This window comes from Ranitomeya variabilis, chromosome 7, assembly GCF_051348905.1.
Source record: "Ranitomeya variabilis isolate aRanVar5 chromosome 7, aRanVar5.hap1, whole genome shotgun sequence".
Classification (NCBI taxonomy): domain Eukaryota; kingdom Metazoa; phylum Chordata; class Amphibia; order Anura; family Dendrobatidae; genus Ranitomeya; species Ranitomeya variabilis.
Genome location: NC_135238.1, coordinates 183477127 through 183497399, shown reverse-complemented (window position 1 = coordinate 183497399; position 20273 = coordinate 183477127). Strand labels below are relative to the sequence as shown.

General features: G+C 46.8%; 1 protein-coding gene across 4 annotated transcripts in view; it reads left to right on the top strand.

The window, feature by feature from the left end:
* The window catches only part of LOC143785830 (endoribonuclease YbeY-like), a 56067-nt gene extending 35794 nt beyond the window's left edge, over positions 1-20273 (top strand). For 2 of the 4 annotated variants that reach the window (XM_077274969.1, XM_077274970.1), the window contains exons 2-5: positions 10293-10506; positions 10963-11094; positions 15421-15489; positions 19068-20273. In XM_077274969.1, coding sequence (XP_077131084.1) covers positions 10293-10506; positions 10963-11094; positions 15421-15489; positions 19068-19163 — 511 coding nt within the window. In that variant the 3' untranslated portion in view covers positions 19164-20273. Of the gene's footprint in view, positions 1-9579; positions 9929-10292; positions 10507-10962; positions 11095-15420; positions 15490-19067 lie in introns of those variants that run through there. The other 2 variants (XM_077274968.1, XM_077274971.1) reach the window with 2 other exon arrangements.

Genomic DNA, 20273 nt, shown 5'->3' with positions numbered 1-20273 from the left:
TGATTTCTTTTTGCTGGTAAGCTCTGGGGTACAGAGTTGCTTTCCCCGCACCGTTAGTTGGTGCGGGGGCTCGAGCAATCTCTGCGTGGATATTTTGAATAGGGTTTTTTATTGACCGCACAGTTTCCTTCCTATTTTCTGCTATCTAGTATTAGCGGGCCTCATTTGCTAAATCTGATTTCATCTCTGCGTTTGTGCTTTCCCCTTAACTCACCGTTAATATTTGTGGGGGGCTATTCTATATCTTTGGGGTCTTCCACTGAGGCAAGTGAGGACTTACTTTCCCTCCAGGAATAGTCAGTTTCTCAGGCCGTGACGAGACGTCTAGGATTTTTAGGTAACGTTCCACGGCTGCCTATAGTTGTTTGCGGATAGGATCAGGTTGCGGTCAATCTAGTTACTACTTCCCCAGAGCTAGTAGTCTGTTCAGTTACTTAGCTAGTCCGACCTGCAATCCTTGCCACTAGGATCATAACAGTACAGCCGGCCCATAAAGTGTTAACTGCATGGCAGAAGCAGGAGAAAAGAAGCTTGGAGATATTTTTTTTTTTTTTTTTGCTGCTGTGTGTCTGGCTTCTCTCCTCCTCTTAATCTTGGTGTGGCTCTGGAGTTCAGCTGCTGACATGGATATCCAGAGTTTGGCCTCCAGTGTAGATCATCTTGCTGCAAGGGTACAAAGTATTCAGGATTTTGTTGTGCACAGTCCTATGTCAGAGCCTAGAATACCTATTCCGGAGTTGTTTTCTGGAGATAGATCTAGGTTCCTGAATTTTAAGAACAATTGCAAGTTGTTTCTTTCTTTAAAACCTCGTTCCTCTGGGGATTCTGTTCAGCAAGTTAAGATTATTATTTCTTTCTTGCGTGGCGATCCTCAAGATTGGGCTTTCGCATTGGCTCCAGGGGATCCTGCATTGCTCAGTGTGGATGCGTTTTTTCTGGCCCTTGGATTGCTCTATGAGGAACCTAATCTTGAGAACCAGGCTGAAAAAGCGTTGTTGGCCCTCTCTCAGGGGCAAGATGATGCAGAGGTGTACTGCCAGAAATTTCGGAAATGGTCGGTGCTTACTCAATGGAATGAGTGTGCCCTGGCTGCAAATTTCAGAAAAGGTCTTTCTGAAGCCATTAAGAATGTCATGGTGGGGTTCCCTTCGCCTGCAGGTCTGAATGAGTCAATGACTGGCCATTCAGATTGATCGGCGTTTGCGGGAGCGCAAACCTGCGCACCATTTGGCGGTGTCTTCTGAACAGACACCTGAGTCTATGCAATGTGATAGAATTCTGACCAGAAGTGAACGGCAAAATTATAGACGGCAAAATGGGTTGTGCTTTTACTGTGGTGACTCAGCTCATGTTATCTCAGCATGCTCTAAGCGCACAAAAAAGATTGATAAATCTGTCACCATCGGTACTTTACAGCCTAAGTTCATTTTGTCTGTTACCCTGATTTGTTCCCTGTCATCTTACCCGGTTATGGCTTTTGTGGATTCAGGTGCTGCCCTGAGTCTGATGGATTTGTCATTTGCCAGGCGCTGTGGTTTTGTTTTGGAGCCTTTAAAATTCCCTATTCCACTAAGGGGAATTGATGCTACACCATTGGCTACGAATAAACCTCAGTACTGGACACAAGTGACCATGTGCATGACTCCTGTTCATCAGGAGGTGATTCGCTTTCTTGTATTGCATAATTTGCATGATGTTGTCGTGTTGGGCCTGCCATGGTTGCAGACTCATAATCCAGTCCTGGATTGGAAAGCAATGTCTGTGTCAAGTTTGGGTTGTCAGGGAATTCATGGCGACGCTCCTGTGGTGTCAATTGCTTCATCCACTCCTTCTGAGGTCCCTGCGTTTTTGTCAGATTACCAGGATGTATTTGATGAGCCTAAACTCAGTTCTCTACCTCCTCATAGGGATTGTGATTGTGCTATAAATTTGATTCCTGGTAGTAAGTTTCCTAAGGGATGACTTTTCAATTTGTCAGTGCCGGAGCATGCTGCTATGCGGAGTTATATAAAGGAGTCTTTGGAGAAAGGACTTATTCGCCCCTCCTCCTCCCCTCTTGGTGCGGGGTTCTTTTTTGTGGCTAAGAAGGATGGTTCCTTGAGACCTTGTATTGATTATCTCCTTCTAAACAAAATCACGGTCAAATTTCAGTATCCTTTGCCATTGTTATCTGATCTGTTTGCTCGCATTAGGGGGTCTAGTTGGTTCACCAAGATAGATCTTCGTGGTGCGTATAACCTTGTGCGTATTAAGCAGGGTGATGAATGGAAAACTGCATTTAATACGCCCGAAGGCCATTTTGAGTACTTGGTGATGCCTTTTGGACTTTCTAACGCTCCTTCTGTCTTTCAGTCCTTTATGCACGACATCTTCCGCGAATATCTGGATAAATTTATGATTGTGTATCTGGATGATATTCTGTTTTTTTTCAGATGATTGGGAGTCCCATGTTAAGCAGGTCAGGATGGTGTTTCAGGTCCTGCGTGCCAATGCTTTATTTGTGAAGGGCTCAAAATGTCTTTTTGGAGTCCAGAAGGTCTCTTTTTTGGGTTTCGTTTTTTCTCCTTCTGCTATTGAGATGGATCCAGTCAAGGTTCAGGCTATTCATGACTGGACTCAGCCTACATCTGTTAAGAGTCTTCAGAAGTTCTTGGGTTTTGCTAATTTTTACCGTCGCTTCATCGCTAATTTTTCTGGTGTTGTTAAGCCATTGACGGATTTGACCAAGAAGGGTTCTGATGTTACTAATTGGTCTCCTGCGGATGTGGAGGCCTTTCGGGAGCTGAAGCGCCGGTTTTCTTCGGCTCCGGTCTTATGTCAGCCAGACGTCTCCCTTCCTTTCCAGGTCGAGGTTGATGCTTCTGAGATTGGAGCAGGGGCTGTTTTGTCGCAGAGAAGCTCTGATGGCTCTGTGATGAAGCCATGTGCTTTCTTTTCAAGAAAGTTTTCGCCTGCCGAGCGGAATTATGATGTTGGTAATCGGGAGTTGTTGGCTATGAAGTGGGCATTTGAGGAGTGGCGACATTGGCTCGAGGGAGCTAAGCATCGTGTCGTGGTCTTGACTGATCACAAGAATTTGATTTATCTCGAGTCGGCCAAGCAGCTGAATCCTAGACAGGCTCGTTGGTCGTTGTTTTTCTCTCGTTTTGATTTCGTGGTCTCGTACCTGCCTGGTTCGAAGAATGTGAAGGCTGATGCTCTTTCTAGGAGTTTTGTGCCTGACTCTCCTGGTGATTCAGAGCCAGCTGGTATCCTCAGAGAAGGGGTGATTTTGTCTGCCATCTCCCCAGATTTGCGACGAGTGCTGCAGGAGTTTCAGGTGGATAGACCTGACCGTTGTCCACCGGAGAGACTGTTTGTCCCGGATAAATGGACCAGCAGAGTTATTTCCGAGGTTCATTCTTCGTTGTTGGCAGGCCATCCTGGGATTTTTGGTACCAGAGATTTGGTGGCTAGGTCCTTCTGGTGGCCTTCCTTGTCGCGGGATGTGCGTTCCTTTGTGCAGTCTTGTGGAATTTGTGCTCGGGCTAAGCCTTGCTGTTCTCGTGCCAGTGGCTTGTTGTTGCCTTTGCCTGTCCCGAAGAGGCCTTGGACGCACATTTCCATGGATTTTATTTCAGATCTCCCTGTCTCTCAGAGAATGTCGGTCATTTGGGTGGTGTGTGATCGTTTTTCTAAAATGGTCCATTTGGTGCCCTTGCCTAAGTTGCCTTCCTCCTCCGAGTTGGTTCCTCTGTTTTTTCAAAATGTGGTTCGTTTGCACGGGATCCCTGAAAATATTGTTTCCGACAGAGGATCCCAGTTTGTGTCTAGATTTTGGCGGACCTTTTGTGCTAAGATGGGCATTGATTTGTCTTTTTCGTCGGCCTTCCATCCTCAGACGAATGGCCAAACCAAACTAATCAGACTTTGGAAACCTATTTAAGATGTTTTGTTTCTGCTGATCAGGACGACTGGGTGACTTTTTTGCCATTGGCCGAGTTTGCCCTTAATAATCGGGCTAGTTCTGCTACTTTGGTTTCGCCTTTTTTTTGTAATTCAGGGTTTCATCCTCGTTTTTCCTCGGGTCAGGTGGAGTCTTCTGACTGTCCTGGAGTGGATGTTGTGGTGGATAGGTTGCATCAGATTTGGAATCATGTGGTGGACAATTTGAAGCTGTCACAAGAGAAGGCTCAGCGCTTTGCCAACTGCCGTCGCTGTGTGGGTCCCCGACTTCGCGTTGGGGATTTGGTGTGGTTGTCTTCTCGCTTTGTTCCTATGAAGGTCTCCTCTCCTAAGTTTAAGCCTCGGTTTATCGGTCCTTATAAGATTTTGGAAGTCCTTAACCCTGTGTCATTTCGTTTGGACCTCCCGGCATCGTTTGCTATTCATAATGTGTTCCATCGGTCGTTGTTGCGGAGGTATGTGGTGCCTGTGGTTCCTTCGGTTGAGCCTCCTGCCCCTGTGCTGGTTGAAGGAGAATTGGAATGCGTGGTGGAGAAGATCTTGGATTCTCGAATTTCTAGACGGAGGCTTCAGTATTTGGTTAAGTGGAAAGGCTATGGTCAGGAGGATAATTCCTGGGTTGTCGCCTCTGATGTTCATGCGGCCGATTTGGTTCGTGCCTTCCATGTGGCTCACCCTGATCGCCCTGGGGGTTTTGATGAGGGTTCGGTGACCCCTCCTCAAGGGGGGGGTACTGTTGTGAACTCCGTTTTCAGGCTCCCTCTTGTGGTCACAGATGGTATTGTGTGACTTTGGTTTTTTGGCTCCCCCTGGTGGTTTGGTTTATTATCCTGCGGGTCTGCTGGATCAGCTGCCTCGTTATTCACCAGGGAGGCTCCTATTTAGCTCTGCTTCACTTCCACTTGTTGCCGGCTGTCAATGTATTCAGTGCTATTCTGATTACTCCTGATTATCTCGTTTTCTGCCTCTTCAGGATAAGCTAAGTTCTGTGTGAATATTTTTTGCTCATCTGCCTGCAATATGATTTCTGTGTATGATGAGTCTAGTCCAGCTTGCTAACATGTGATTTCTTTTTGCTGGTAAGCTCTGGGGTACGGAGTTGCTTTCCCCGCACCGTTAGTTGGTGCGGGGGCTCGAGCAATCTCTGCGTGGATATTTTGAATAGGGTTTTTTATTGACCGCACAGTTTCCGTCCTATTTTCTGCTATCTAGTATTAGCGGGCCTCATTTGCTAAATCTGATTTCATCTCTGCGTTTGTGCTTTCCCCTTAACTCACCGTTAATATTTGTGGGGGGCTATTCTATATCTTTGGGGTCTTCCACTGAGGCAAGTGAGGACTTACTTTCCCTCCAGGAATAGTCAGTTTCTCAGGCCGTGACGAGACGTCTAGGATTTTTAGGTAACGTTCCACGGCTGCCTATAGTTGTTTGCGGATAGGATCAGGTTGCGGTCAATCTAGTTACCACTTCCCCAGAGCTAGTAGTCTGTTCAGTTACTTAGCTAGTCCGACCTGCGATCCTTGCCACTAGGATCATAACACAAGATGGATGGTTCTCTGAGACCTTGTATAGATTACCGCCTTCTTAATAAAATCACGGTCAAATTTCAGTACCCTTTGCCTCTATTGTCTGATTTGTTTGCTCAGATCAAGGGGGCTAGTTGGTTTACCAAGATAGATCTTCGAGGAGCGTATAATCTTGTGCGTATTAAGCGGGGCGATGAATGGAAAACCGCGTTTAATACGCCCGAGGGCCATTTTGAGTATCTGGTGATGCCATTCGGGCTTTCTAATGCGCCATCTGTATTCCAGTCCTTTATGCATGACATCTTCCGAAAGTATCTGGATAGATTCATGATAGTATATTTGGATGATATTTTGGTCTTTTCAGATGATTGGGAGTCTCATGTGAAGCAGGTCAGAATGGTGTTCCAAGTCCTTCGTGCTAATTCCTTGTTTGTGAAGGGGTCTAAGTGTCTCTTCGGAGTTCAGAAGGTTTCCTTTTTGGGCTTCATTTTTTCCCCTTCTACTATCGAGATGGATCCAGTTAAAGTCCAGGCCATTTATGATTGGACTCAGCCTACATCTGTAAAGAGCCTTCAGAAATTCCTGGGCTTTGCGAATTTTTACCGTCGCTTTATCGCTAATTTTTCTAGTGTTGTCAAACCACTGACTGATTTGACCAAGAAAGGTGCGGATGTGGTAAATTGGTCCTCTGCGGCCGTTGAGGCGTTTCAGGAGCTGAAACATCGTTTTTCTTCGGCCCCTGTGTTGTGTCAGCCAGATGTTTCACTCCCTTTTCAGGTCGAGGTTGATGCTTCTGAGATTGGAGCAGGGGCTGTTTTGTCTCAGAGGAGTTCTGATGGTTCTGTGATGAAGCCATGTGCTTTCTTTGCTAGAAAGTTTTCACCTGCTGAGCGTAATTATGACGTGGGCAATCGGGAGTTGTTGGCCATGAAGTGGGCATTCGAGGAGTGGCGACATTGGCTTGAGGGCGCCAAGCATCGCGTGGTGGTCTTGACGGATCACAAGAATCTGACTTATCTCGAGTCTGCCAAGCGGTTGAACCCTAGACAGGCTCGATGGTCGCTGTTTTTCTCCCGTTTCGATTTCGTGGTTTCATACCTTCCGGGTTCTAAGAATGTGAAGGCTGATGCCCTTTCAAGGAGTTTTGTGCCTGATTCTCCGGGAGTTTCTGAGCCGGCTGGTATTGTCAAAGAGGGGGTAATTTTGTCTGCCATCTTCCCTGATTTGCGGCGGGTTCTACAGGAGTTTCAGGCAGATAGACCTGACCGCTGTCCTGCGGAGAGACTGTTTGTCCCTGATAGATGGACTAGTAGGGTTATCTCGGAGGTTCATTGTTCGGTGTGGGCTGGTCATCCTGGAATTTTTGGTACCAGAGATTTGGTGGCTAGGTCCTTTTGGTGGCCTTCCTTGTCGCGGGATGTGCGTTCTTTTGTGCAGTCCTGTGGGACTTGTGCTTGGGCGAAGCCCTGCTGTTCTCATGCCAGTGGGTTACTTTTGCCCTTGCCGGTCCCGAAGAGGCCCTGGACGCATGTTTCTATGGATTTTATTTCAGATCTCCCTGTCTCTCAAAGGATGTCGGTCATCTGGGTAGTTTGTGATCGCTTCTCTAAGATGGTCCATTTGGTACCCTTGCCTAAGTTGCCTTCATCCTCTGATTTGGTTCCGTTGTTCTTCCAGCATGTGGTTCGTTTGCATGGCATTCCGGAGAACATTGTGTTGGACAGAGGTTCCCAGTTTGTTTCAAGGTTTTGGCGGTCCTTTTGTGCTAAGATGGGCATTGATTTGTATTTTTCTTCGGCTTTCCATCCTCAGACAAATGGCCAAACTGAACGAACCAATCAGACTTTGGAGACCTATCTGAGATGCTTTGTTTCTGCTGATCAGGATGATTGGGTGACCTTCTTGCCATTGGCTGAGTTCGCCCTTAATAATCGGGCCAGTTCGGCTACTTTGGTTTCACCTTTTTATTGTAATTCTGGTTTCCATCCTCGTTTCTCTTCAGGGCAGGTTGAGCCTTCGGACTGTCCTGGTGTGGATTCTGTGGTGGACAGGTTGCAGCAAATTTGGACTCATGTAGTGGACAATTTGACATTGTCACAGGAGAAGGCTCAACGTTTCGCTAACCGCCGTCGCCGTGTTGGTCCTCGACTTCGTGTTGGGGATCTGGTTTGTTGTCATCTCGTTATGTTCCTATGAAGGTTTTTTTCTCCTAAGTTTAAGCCTCGTTTTATTGGGCCTTATAAGATTTCTGAAATCCTCAATCCTGTGTCATTTCGTTTGGACCTTCCAGCTTCTTTTGCCATCCATAATGTGTTCCATAGGTCGTTGTTGCAGAAATATATGGCGCCTATGGTCCCTTCCGTTGACCCTCCTGCTCCGGTGTTGGTCGAGGGAGAATTGGAGTATGTGGTGGAGAAGATTTTAGATTCTCGTATCTCGAGACGGAAACTTCAGTATCTGGTCAAATGGAAGGGCTATGGTCAGGAGGATAATTCCTGGGTTCTTGCCTCCGATGTCCATGCTGCCGATTTGGTTCGTGCCTTTCATTTGGCTCGTCCTGATCGGCCGGGGGGTTCTGGTGAGGGTTCGGTGACCCCTCCTCAAGGGGGGGTACTGTTGTGAACTCTGTTCTTGAACTCCCTCCTTTGGTCAGGAATGGTATTTCTGTGAGTTCTGTCCGTGGGTTCCCTCTGGTGGCTGAAAGTGGAGCTGCTGGTCTTGAAGTGGCTTCCTCAGCTGCATCGTTTAGGACTGGGCTGGTTCCTCTATTTAACTCTGCTCAGATCGTTACTTGATGCCAGCTGTCAATGTATCAGTACTGGTTCAGATCTCACTTGGATCTCCTGATGACCTGTCTACTTCAACAGAAGTTATAATAGATGAAATGTGGTTATAATCTGCGCTGCTGTAACAAATAATGAATCCAGATATAGTTGTAAGGTGTTCGGGTGGTTTATTCAACGCGTTTCGAAGCTCATGGCTTCTTCTTCAGGAAGTTTCCACACAGAGATAACTCTGTGTGGAAACTTCCTGAAGAAGAAGCCATGAGCTTCGAAACGCGTTGAATAAACCACCCGAACACCTTACAACTATATCTGGATTCATTATTTGTTACAGCAGCGCAGATTATAACCACATTTCATCTATTATAACGTCTCTAAGAGGTCGCAGCGCCGACCTGTGGATCTGCAGCAGCTGACAAATTACACGCCTTTACTTTGCACCATCAGGTGAGCAGTTCTCTTATAAATCTTTAAGAGCAGTCCTGAGGATAAGACCCTATTTGCGCTTTTTTGTCTCCTATTTCTTCTATACTTCAACAGAAGCTAAGTCCCTGCTAAGCTCATTTGTTGTTCATTTGTGTGCTGAATATATTTCTGAGTACCTGCTAAGTTTCTGTCCAGCTGGCTATCATGATATTGTCTCGCTAGCTGGAAGCTCTGGGTTGCAGAGTGGCACCTACCGCACCGTGAGTCGGTGCGGGGGTTTTTTTCCTCACTCTGCGTGGCTTTTTGTAGTTTTTGTGCTGACCGCAAAGATCCCTTTATCTATCTTCTGTCTATTTAGTAAGTCTGGCCTCCTTTGCTGAAACCTGTCTCATTCCTGTGTTTGTGCCATGCTCTTAACTCACAGTCAATATATGTGGGGGGCTGCCCTTTTCCTTTGGGGAATTTCTCTGAGGCAAGGTGAGGCTATATTTCTCTTTAGGGGTAGTTACCTCTCAGGCTGTGAAGAGTCGTCTAGGCAGAGTCAGGCACGATCCACGCCTAATTCTAGTGTGTGTGATCAGGTTCGGACTGGGGCACCGGGACACCGGAGAATCCTCCGGTGGGCCCCGCCCCCATCCTCCTTCATTTGTGATTTGTCCCTGCCCTGCATGCGGTGCACGTTTATTTAGCATAGTTTATTTATTCTATAGCCGGGGCCCGGCGCACAGCAGGCTGTACCAAAGAGGAAGAATGTGATGTGATTGAAGTGCTGCGCGGCAGCTGCTCGCTCCTTCACTTGATGAAATGATCATCTTTCGCACTGCTGCCGACGGCGCCGAGTCTGTGCTCTTGATAAGAGCAGGCTGCAGCCCGTGCGCAGCGTGGTGCGAGTGCCGACCTCACCTCACTGACTTCTGCCAGCACAGTCCAAGGAAACAGCTGAGCTGACTGACTGTGTGTGTGAGTCAGAGAGGAGAAGACAGGGACGCACGCACACACTGCACTGTGTGAGTCTGCAGCACGGGTCATCACTGACCTGTTTCTTGTTACTTTGCCCGCCCTCGACACCGCCTCTCTGTCTGAGTGACTCTGGAGTCTTGGGACACAGGACAATATCCAACATCCAAAAAGTCACCCAAAACTTATCGTGAGCACACAGCAAATTATAAAGGCCACCATATCCGCATACTTTATGAAGCCGAAGATCCTTCATGAAAATGCCAGCGGCGTGTCATACTCACTAGCATGGTACGGGGCTGCTGTGCTTCACCTTGCACATTGCTGGTATCTGGTAACCGTTGGGGCTGATTTCAGCTGATTGTCTCAGGTGCCAAGTGTTGGACCACCCCCGATCTCATGATGATGCCCTATCCTACAGATACAGCAGGTCATCGGTTGTTTTGTCTCAGAACCCCTGTAATTTTGCTTGTGGTAGAGCTGTAGGGAAATAAATCATTTGCTGTCTGGTTATCCCTCTGAATACAGTGGATGGTCCTGGAGATGGAAAACTTTGTCGTCATCTTATTGTCCAAGAGCCCTTCTAACATGCAGACATCGTCCAAAGCAGACAACACCTGTACCCCAAGTCTCTATGTATTATTTGTCCCAACAGGGTAATGTCTCTTCTTATACGGAACCTGCAGCATGTGATCCCTCTTCGCAGAGCCCATTTACGCAAGAATCTAGAAATTACCAGAAGCTGTCTCGGTGTGAAGAGGTTTGATGTTGGGGTAATATGTATAAATGATACCAAGATCCGACAACTGAACAAACGTTATAGACGACAAGACAAAGCTACAGACGTGTTATCATTTCCATTTCATGAGGTACACCAAATAGCAGAGCAGGTTGTCTTTAAAGGGAACCTGTCACCAGGTATAAAAAGTAACCACTTTTGGCTCTGGTTTTATTCCTATCACTCCCCTGAGCACTCAGTTTTTTTGCTTTTTTTTAGTTGCTATACCGTTCCAGAGATATAGGCTTCTTTATTCAGTGCTAATTTTTATAGTCTTTATAAGGGGGTGTGGCTCAGAGTAATAATTCAGAGGAGCCTAAAGACACGCCCCTGAGGATCCTCTCTTGTGAGCCACGCACCCTTGTAAACACCATCAAAATTAATATTAGATAAAAAGGCCCATATATTTAGAATCATATGGCAGATTTAAAAAAAAACTGCATACAAGCAACTTTTGCTCAGGTGATAGCAACTCTTTAAGTAATTGCACTTATATACAATATGTGTTAGCTGCATCTGACAGTGTGTAATCCATGTATACTTCCAGAATTTGTGTCCCGGATTATTGCCTGATCCAGCATTCCCAGATGAATACAATTTAGGAGACATTTACCTTGGAGTAGAGATTATATATCACCAGTGTGAAGAAAAGCAGGAGGATTTTAACAATGTCTTGACTGTAAGTTTTGGAGAATGGAAATCAAATGGTGTTATCATGCTATCAACAACAATTTTGTCACGACTCTGTTGTCGGGTGTCCCGGGACCAGGGGCTCCTTTCCTGTCCCTAACGCCAGGGGCGCCTTATCTTGCCTTATGCACCGAATTACTTCTTATGGTGAAGAAGCCGGCACCACATACTTTGCTTTAGCTCCTGAATCCTAGCTCAGTCTGTATGTACCCTTTCCCCACCCAGGGAAGAGGAGAGTAGTAGTGTTCCGTAATACACCAACCAAACTAACAAGGTAGGTAATAAAAACAGGGATAAAGGAACATTCCCAGTCATACAAATATACTCACACAAACAACAGAGGTAAACACCGGGGAGTTGAGAATGGGGAAAAAAACAAAGTAAGGGAAGGAAGGGAATTATCACACAACCAAAACCTAGCAACAGTGTCCGATAAATCCACTAAACCACAAGAAACCACCATCTCCTAACCATGCAGCATAAGCTAGCTCTGGCAATGAGTGCTTGACGGGGCCCAATATATTGGAGAGGGGTGTGGCTACCAGTGAACCGCTGAGAGCCTTAATGCAGGAAAGCTTCTAAGAACTCTCAACTGAGCAGATTCTACACTGCTAAAAGAAACTTGTACCGCTTAATATGAAGGTGAAGTGCTTCTAAACAGTGCAGGAGTAGGAGAAATCAGACACTGCGATCTTCTGGCTCTTATCTGTCATGGTAAACCCATGGCAAATTATTTGTAGCTCAAAGGTTGGTTGTTGCGAGGTACGACATAGTAAAATGGATCTGAGCTGAGTTGGATAAGGACTTGTAGAAGATTTGGTAAAAATAAAAAAAAAGTAGAGAAGCAAAGGATTTATTACTTGTACTGATGCTTCAGGAATGTGTAAAGAGTTGTGTCCTCACTGAGAGTAGCACCTAACATTCAGGGGTAGATCTACTGGTGAAACATAACTACCCTCGCTAGTATCTGCTCCACAAGCGAGTACGTGTAGTCAGGGCCGGTTTTTTGCAAAGTGGGGCCCTAGGCAAAGTTTAAAATGGGGCCCCAAATGCTAACATACGAGTATTGCGCATCATACAGAAGCATTTCGGTTGTATTTACATGCGCTGATCTCAGGCCGCTAAACGAGTGTGATCGACAATACTGAAGTCGTTGGACGCTTGTTTCCCCGCCTCTTTCCACCATCTGAGAAAGAATGAAGGGGACAGAACCATCACTAGTAGATCACTAACAGATCACCATACAGTATTATGTTATCAGCAGCACATCTACAGTTAACACCGGCGATGTGCTGATGAGAACAATGATTTTTATTCCGGCATAAACAATCCAATCACCCAATAAATATGCAGCATTTTGCTTGTTTAGTATAATACACCCCATAGTCCTCCATATATTTTAATGTGTACCATAGTCCTCCATATTGTAAAATGCACACCCCATAGTCCTCCATATAATATAATGTGCCCCTTAGTCCTCCACATAGTATAATACACTCCTCATAGTCCTCCATATAGTATTATACACTTCCCATAGTCCTCCATATAGTATAATACACTCCTCATAGTCCTCCATATATTAAAATATACTCCTCAGTCCTCCATATAGCATAATACACTCCTCGCAGTGCTCCATATAGTATAATGCACCGCCATAGTCATCCATGTAGTACAATTCACTTCCCATAGTATAATGCACCCCATAGTTCTTCATATAGTATAATGTATTCCCCATAGTCTTCGATACAGTATAATTCAACCCACATATAGTATAATGCAGCCACCCCACAGAGTATACCGTATTTTTCGGACTATAAGATGCACTTTTCCCCCCCAAAAAAAAGGGGGGAAAATGGGGGGTGCGTTTAATAGTCGCAATGCAGGCTTACCGTGGCGGCAGAGGTGCGGTGGCAGAGGTGCGGCGGCAGAGGTGTGGCGGCAGAGGTGTGGAGATGAGGAGGCGCAGTGAGCGGGGTCCGTTTCCCCGATGAGGTGATGCAGCAGCCCGGTAATGCAGCAGAGCCGGGTGAATCCTGTTGTTATCGGTGCGTGCGGCCATCCTCCTGAGGCCGCGCGTGCGCAGATGGAGGTCTCTGCTGCCCGGGGCTTCAGGAAAATGGCCGCGGGATGCCGCGCGTGCACAGATGGGGATCGCGGCGGCCATTTTCCTGAAGCCCCAAGCAGCAGAGCCCTCCATCTGCGCACGCGCGGCCTCAGGAAGATGGCTGCGCCCACCGATAACAAGAGGATTCATCCGGCTCTGCTGCATTACCGGGCTGCTGCATCACCTCACCGGGGAAAGGGACCCCTCTCACGCCATACCTCTCACTGTGCCTCCTCATCCCAGCACCTGTCGGTAACCACTGCTGCCACCCTCCCATGGACACCATGCCGTGGCGTCGCCCACCTAAGCAGGAAGGTACCCTGCTCAGGTGCACGCCGTACCGCATCACCCCACCTCTGCCGACACCATGCCTCCTGTGATCCTGCTCTGCCACCACCAGCCCTCAGGTAAGATTCTGTAAATTCGGACAATAAGATGGACCCCCATCTTATAAAAAATATTTTTTCTGCAATTTTCACCCCAAATTTGGGGTGCGCCTTATCGTCCGGTGCGTCTTATAGTCTGAAAAATACGGTAATGCAGTCCTCACAGAGTATAATGTAACCCCCCACAGAGTATAATGTAACCTCCCCATAGAATATAATGCAGCCCCCCCATATAGTATAATGTAGCCCCCTCATAGAGTATGATGCCATCACCCCTCAAAGAATATAAATATAATACAGCCTCCCCCATAGAATATAATATACCCTCATAGTATATAGCACAGCCCACATAGTAGTATATAACAGCCCACACAGTAGTATAAAGCACTGCCCACACAGTAGTATACAGCACTGCCCACAGTAATATACAGCACAGCCCACAGGAGTATACAGCACAGCCCACAGGAGTATACAGCACAGCCCACAGTAGTATACAGCACAGCCCACAGTAGTATACAGCACAGCCCACAGTAGTATACAGCACAGCCCACAGTAGTATACAGCACAGCCCGCAGTAGTATACAGCACAGCCCGCAGTAGTTTACAGCACAGCCCGCAGTAGTTTACAGCACAGCCCGCAGGAGTATACAGCACTGCCCGCAGGAGTATACAGCACTGCCCGCAGGAGTATACAGCACTGCCCGCAGGAGTATACAGCACAGCCCGCAGGAGTATACAGCAGAGCCCGCAGGAGTATACAGCAGAGCCCGCAGGAGTATACAGCAGAGCCCGCAGGAGTATACAGCACAGCCCACAGTAGTATACAGCACAGCCCACAGTAGTATACAGCACAGCCCGCAGTAGTATACAGCACAGCCCGCAGTAGTATACAGCACAGCCCGCAGTAGTATACAGCACAGCCCGCAGTAGTATACAGCACAGCCCGCAGTAGTATACAGCACAGCCCGCAGTAGTATACAGCACAGCCCGCAGTAGTATACAGCACAGCCCGCAGTAGTTTACAGCACTGCCCGCAGGAGTATACAGCACTGCCCGCAGGAGTATACAGCACTGCCCGCAGGAGTATACAGCACTGCCCGCAGGAGTATACAGCACAGCCCGCAGGAGTATACAGCAGAGCCCACAGGAGTATACAGCACAGCCCGCAGGAGTATACAGCACAGCCCGCAGGAGTATACAGCACAGCCCGCAGTAGTATACAGCACAGCCCACAGGAGTATACAGCACAGCCCACAGGAGTATACAGCACTGTCCACATCCCTCCTTCCCTCCCCGCCTCTCTCCTCCCGAGAATGGCCGCATAGTCTAGTTAAAAAAAATAAACAAAAAACAAGCTCCTCACCTCTCCCCGAGCCCGCGCTGCTCCCTCCCTGCTCCCGTGTCGGCGGCGGCCGCCGCACTGCCTGACACACAGCGAGTGCGCGATGATGCGCACCCGCTGTGTCAGAGGTGTGGGAGAGGGAGCGTCAGGTGGCGCGCTCTCCTCCATCATTGCTTTGAACTGTATCGGCAGAAGCTGGTATAGTTCAATGCGGCGGGGGAGTCGGCGCTGGCGGCAGGCGGGCCCCCCTGCCTCACAGGGGCCCCATAGCGGCTGCGTGACTTGCCGCTAGCTGGGGGCCCCTGGGGGAGCGGGGTCCCAGGCAGCTGCCTGGTCTGCCTGCCCCCAACGCCGGCCCTGCGTGTAGTAAGTGAATCTGCCCTAAGTCTGGCTGGTCACATTTTATGGTCTTGTTCCTTCCAGTGAATATTTATAATGTGTTTCTACTGACGGAAACTCAAATATAAATTACGTTTCTCCCAGGTGACGGCAGTGCATGGCTTATGTCACCTACTAGGTTATACTCATCATAGCCCAGAAGACTGGAGAAAGGTTAGTTTTGTGGGATTTTTCTTTTTAAATTAAGATTGTGCTGATATTACAAGGCTTTTAGCTTTACATGAGTATATAGTAATGGCTTATATTTGCAGTATTATTTTATTATAGGAAATCTGCTACAATCAGCATAAATTAGACTCTTCTGTGCAATTACAGCCAGGTTTGTTTTTAGTTTGAGATGCTCCTCCGTTTCAGAGAAAACATAGTTTAAAAGGCTGTAGAGACGTGAGTCATCTACTGCCAGGTCTGTTCATAATGCACATACATGGAGAGACCTGAAAATCAACAAGAGCAGAACAGGAACAGCACCTGATGAGCTAGCTTTCTCTCTATCCTCCCCGGCCAGCTTTTAAATCTGTGTTTTCACTAAAATGTCCCAGCATTTCACAGTTAAAGTTACATGTGCAGCCAGCATCTGATTCATACTGCTTGTAGTTCAAGCAGTATGAATCTAGTGACAGTTCTTCTTTAACGGAAAACCACTGGTTTGATCTCTTTACAGATCTCCAGTAGCTCCAGACATAAGGTGTTGTTTCATGTGCACAGGGCCGGACTGGGACTAAAATTCAGCCCTGGCATTTGAAGTCACACAGGCCCACTTGTCACATGGTGACTGTATAATATCTTTGTACACTTGTAGGCTACAAGAAGTGAGGGGAGTGTAACACGACTATATAACATATAATTACAGCTGTATCCAGCATTACAGCTCAGCCCCCATAGAATGTAATACAGCAGAGCCCCATAGAATGTAATGCTACACAGCCCCCATAGAATGTAATGCAGCACAGCCCCCATAAAATGTAATGTAGCACAGCCCCCATAGAATGTAATGCAGCACAGCCCCCATAGAATGTAATGCAGCACAGCCCCCATAGAATGTAATGCAGCCAGCCCCCATAGAATGTAATACAGCCAGCCCCCATAGAATGTAATGCAGCACAGGTCCATAGAATGGAATGCAGCACAGGCCCATAGAATACAATGCAGCACAGGCCCATAGAATATAATGCAGCACAGGCCCATAGAAAATAATGCAGCACAGGCCCATAGAATATAATGCAGCACAGGCCCATAGAATGGAATGCAGCACAGCCCCATAGAATATAATGCAGCACAGGCCCATAGAATGGAATGCAGCACAGGCCCATAGAATGGAATGCAGCACAGGCCCATAGAATACAATGCAGCACAGGCCCATAGAATATAATGCAGCACAGGCCCATAGAATGGAATGCAGCACAGCCCCATAGAATGGAATGCAGCACAGGCCCATAGAATGGAATGCAGCACAGGCCCATAGAATATAATGCAGCACATGCCCATAGAATGGAATGCAGCACAGGCCCATAGAATATAATGCAGCACAGCCCCATAGAATATAATGCAGCACAGGCCCATAGAATATAATGCAGCACAGGCCCATAGAATATAATGCAGCACAGCCCCATAGAATATAATGCAGCACAGGCCCATAGAATATAATGCAGCAGAGGCCCATAGAATAAAATGCAGCACAGGCCCATAGAATATAATGCAGCACAGGCGCATAGAATATAATGCAGCACAGGCCCATAGAATGGAATGCAGCCAGCCCCATAGAATATAATGCAGCAGAGGCCCATAGAATATAATGCAGCACAGGCCCATAGAATATAATGCAGCACAGGCCCATAGAATATAATGCAGCAGAGGCCCATAGAATGGAATGCAGCCAGCCCCATAGAATATAATGCAGCAGAGGCCCATAGAATGGAATGCAGCCAGCCCCATAGAATATAATGCAGCAGAGGCCCATAGAATGGAATGCAGCACAGCCCCATAGAATATAATGCAGCAGAGGCCCATAGAATTGAATGCAGCCAGCCCCATAGAATATAATGCAGCAGAGGCCCATAGAATGGAATGCAGCCAGCCCCATAGAATATAATGCAGCAGAGGCCCATAGAATGGAATGCAGCCAGCCCCATAGAATATAATGCAGCAGAGGCCCATAGAATGGCATGCAGCCAGCCCCATAGAATATAATGCAGCACAGCCCCCATAGAATGTAATGCAGCACAGCCCCCCCCCCCCCCCAATAGCTCCACAATCCAGTCATCACTCATTGATTAAAAAAAAACAAAAAAAACACTCTACTCACCTTTCCTCCTGCCCCGCGCTGCTCTGGCTCTGGTCTCAGCAGTCGCAGTCTGCCCGCCCGGACACACAGCAGGTGCGCGATGATATGACGTCATCGCGCACCCGCAGTGTCAGCGGCAGGCAGAGCGGGGAATGATGGGAGAGGGGGCGTCAGCAGACGCTCTCTCCTCCATCATTGCATTCAACTGTACCGGCGTCTATGACGTAGGTATAGTTGAATGCGGGGCCGGGAGTGCGCCGACAGCGGGGAGAGTGTGCCGACAGCGGCACACTCGAGCGGCCCACTACTGCCACCGGCCCTTCTGGCATTTGCCAGAACTGCCCGATGGCCAGTCCGGCCCTGCATGTGCATTTTGGGGGAGCGCACCGCTCCCTTGGCCCCTGGCTTCGTGCTTGATAGGGGCAGTGTGCTCCTGCATGATTGACAGTACAGACTAGTGGTATAGTCCTGTAATTGGCCCAAACTGTGTGCTCCAATGCTGCAAGCAGAAGCAGCTTTGCCTCCGTACCATTTGAAGACCGTAGTTACACTGAAACTTCTGGGACCCGGAGCTATTAGAAAGAGGTTGTAACCACTGCACATGCTCGGCCACCGTTGCTAGATTGCATTGATGGTCAGTAAACAAGGCAACAAGCAGTAAACAAAAAAATGAAAAACCCTCTTTGCAATTTTGCTCATTTTTACAACTTTACCCATTAATAAAGAGAATGGACCTTTAAAGACGTCTCATGTTTGATAATGGTCAAAACGGCAAAGTGCTTGTAAAAACAAGAAACTTTGCAATGTACGTCTTATTCTCCGATATCAAGAACGGGTGAATATTTAGTTATACAACTTGCTAGCACCACTCTGAAGTTGGCAGGATTGCTGGATCTGGGCAGCTTTGGTGTCCCTGCCATACCATGCTGCAAAGACAAACCTGTCTGTACTAACAGCACGGGAGAGAGCAACGTTCAGGCCAGTGATGCAAACATGCCAGTGGTGTGAACTGTCAGTCTTCATGAGCACACCATTACACGAGGCAAGCAGGAAGGCTGAAGGCAGGGAAGCGGTGCGCCCTGGCAGACAGAAGATGTGCTAGTAGTATTTGATATTTCTACTCAGGATTTGAGGTCATGCAGCAGGTTTTCATATCAGGAGGTGGCCTATTATGCTAAATATTTTCCATTCCATCCTGTCCACTAAAGAAAATGTTTGCTGCTGATCCACAAATACGTGGCCGTTACAATGCTGCTTTTATTGTTGAACTGTAGTAGCAAGGTCTTCTGGCCATTGGGGATACCTGTAGTCTCTGTGACCTGTATATTATGGTTTGTTTGTTTTTATAAAGGAACACTAATATAAAAGTTGACCCAAGGATTCAGATATTTAGGATTAATCTATGTTAATAAATGCTAATTGTTTTCATATCATTTGTTCACTTTAACAGATGTTTGAGAAGGAAAGTGAAGTTCTAATGGAGATAAACCGAGTTACTGGATCTGCACTTACGCCACTGACTTCAGAGCATTATGACCGAGAATAATCTATCACTTCCATGTCATGGGGTGCACAGATGGCAGAGAAAGCACAAATGGAATATTTGCAATTATATTTGTTTATATGTTTTCCCCGAGTTTCCTCCGGTTTCCTCCCACACTCCAAAGACATCCTAATAGGGAATATAGATTGTGAGCCCCAATGGGGACAGTGATGATGTCTGTAAAGTGCTGTGATAATTAATCGGCTGTGTAAGTAAACTAAAACAAATTATGCATCAATTATAGGACATGAAGGTATGAGCTAACTCGATGATCCTGTACTTGTATACTTCCACAATTTGTGTCCCAGATGACTGCCTAATCCAACATTACTAGTTGAATGCAATATTGGAAGCATTTCCCTTGAGATGAGTTCGTTTATTAACATTACGAACAACAAAGCGGGATTTTGATAATGTCCTGACTGTAAGTTATCATCTTTGCAAATCTTATGGTGGCCTTACCTTACAATGAAAAACAATTCTGCGCACTGTGGTAGCTTGTTGTCCAGAGGTACGCCACAGGCAAAATGAGATACAGGATCTAAGTAAACTTGGACAAGAGTTTATGAAAATCAGAAATGAAGAGAAAGAATAGTAAAAATACAAAATATTGTCCTGGGAGCAATAAGACTTAGGCAGGGGTGACACAAGTGTATGTATAATCGTTCGGTTTTCATCCAGAAACCTCAGATGATTTTCCTTGTGTCCCATTTTTACATCCGTGTGCGATCTTTTTTCGGACATTTACATTCAAAAATGTATATGATCAAATACAGTTTCCTAGGTTAAAAAAGTCAGGTGAAATACGGATGTTCTGTATAGGATCCAATTTTTTTACACACCCATAGACTTAAATAGGAGACAAATGGAGTCTTGGAAGAAAATAGCTAATTCTTTAATTTGTTTTTCACACGGACACTCTATCACCTGAATAGCCCCAAATTTGTGACAACAATGACATTACTGATCCTATCTTTTGGGTATGGAGGTCTTTGACTCACTGTGCAGAAAAGTCTCTCTACCTGCTAAAATTATTCTTCAATCAGCATCAGACTACAGATTTATCCAAGTCTAACTTGACAAACAACTCATCACCTTGATAACTTGATAAAA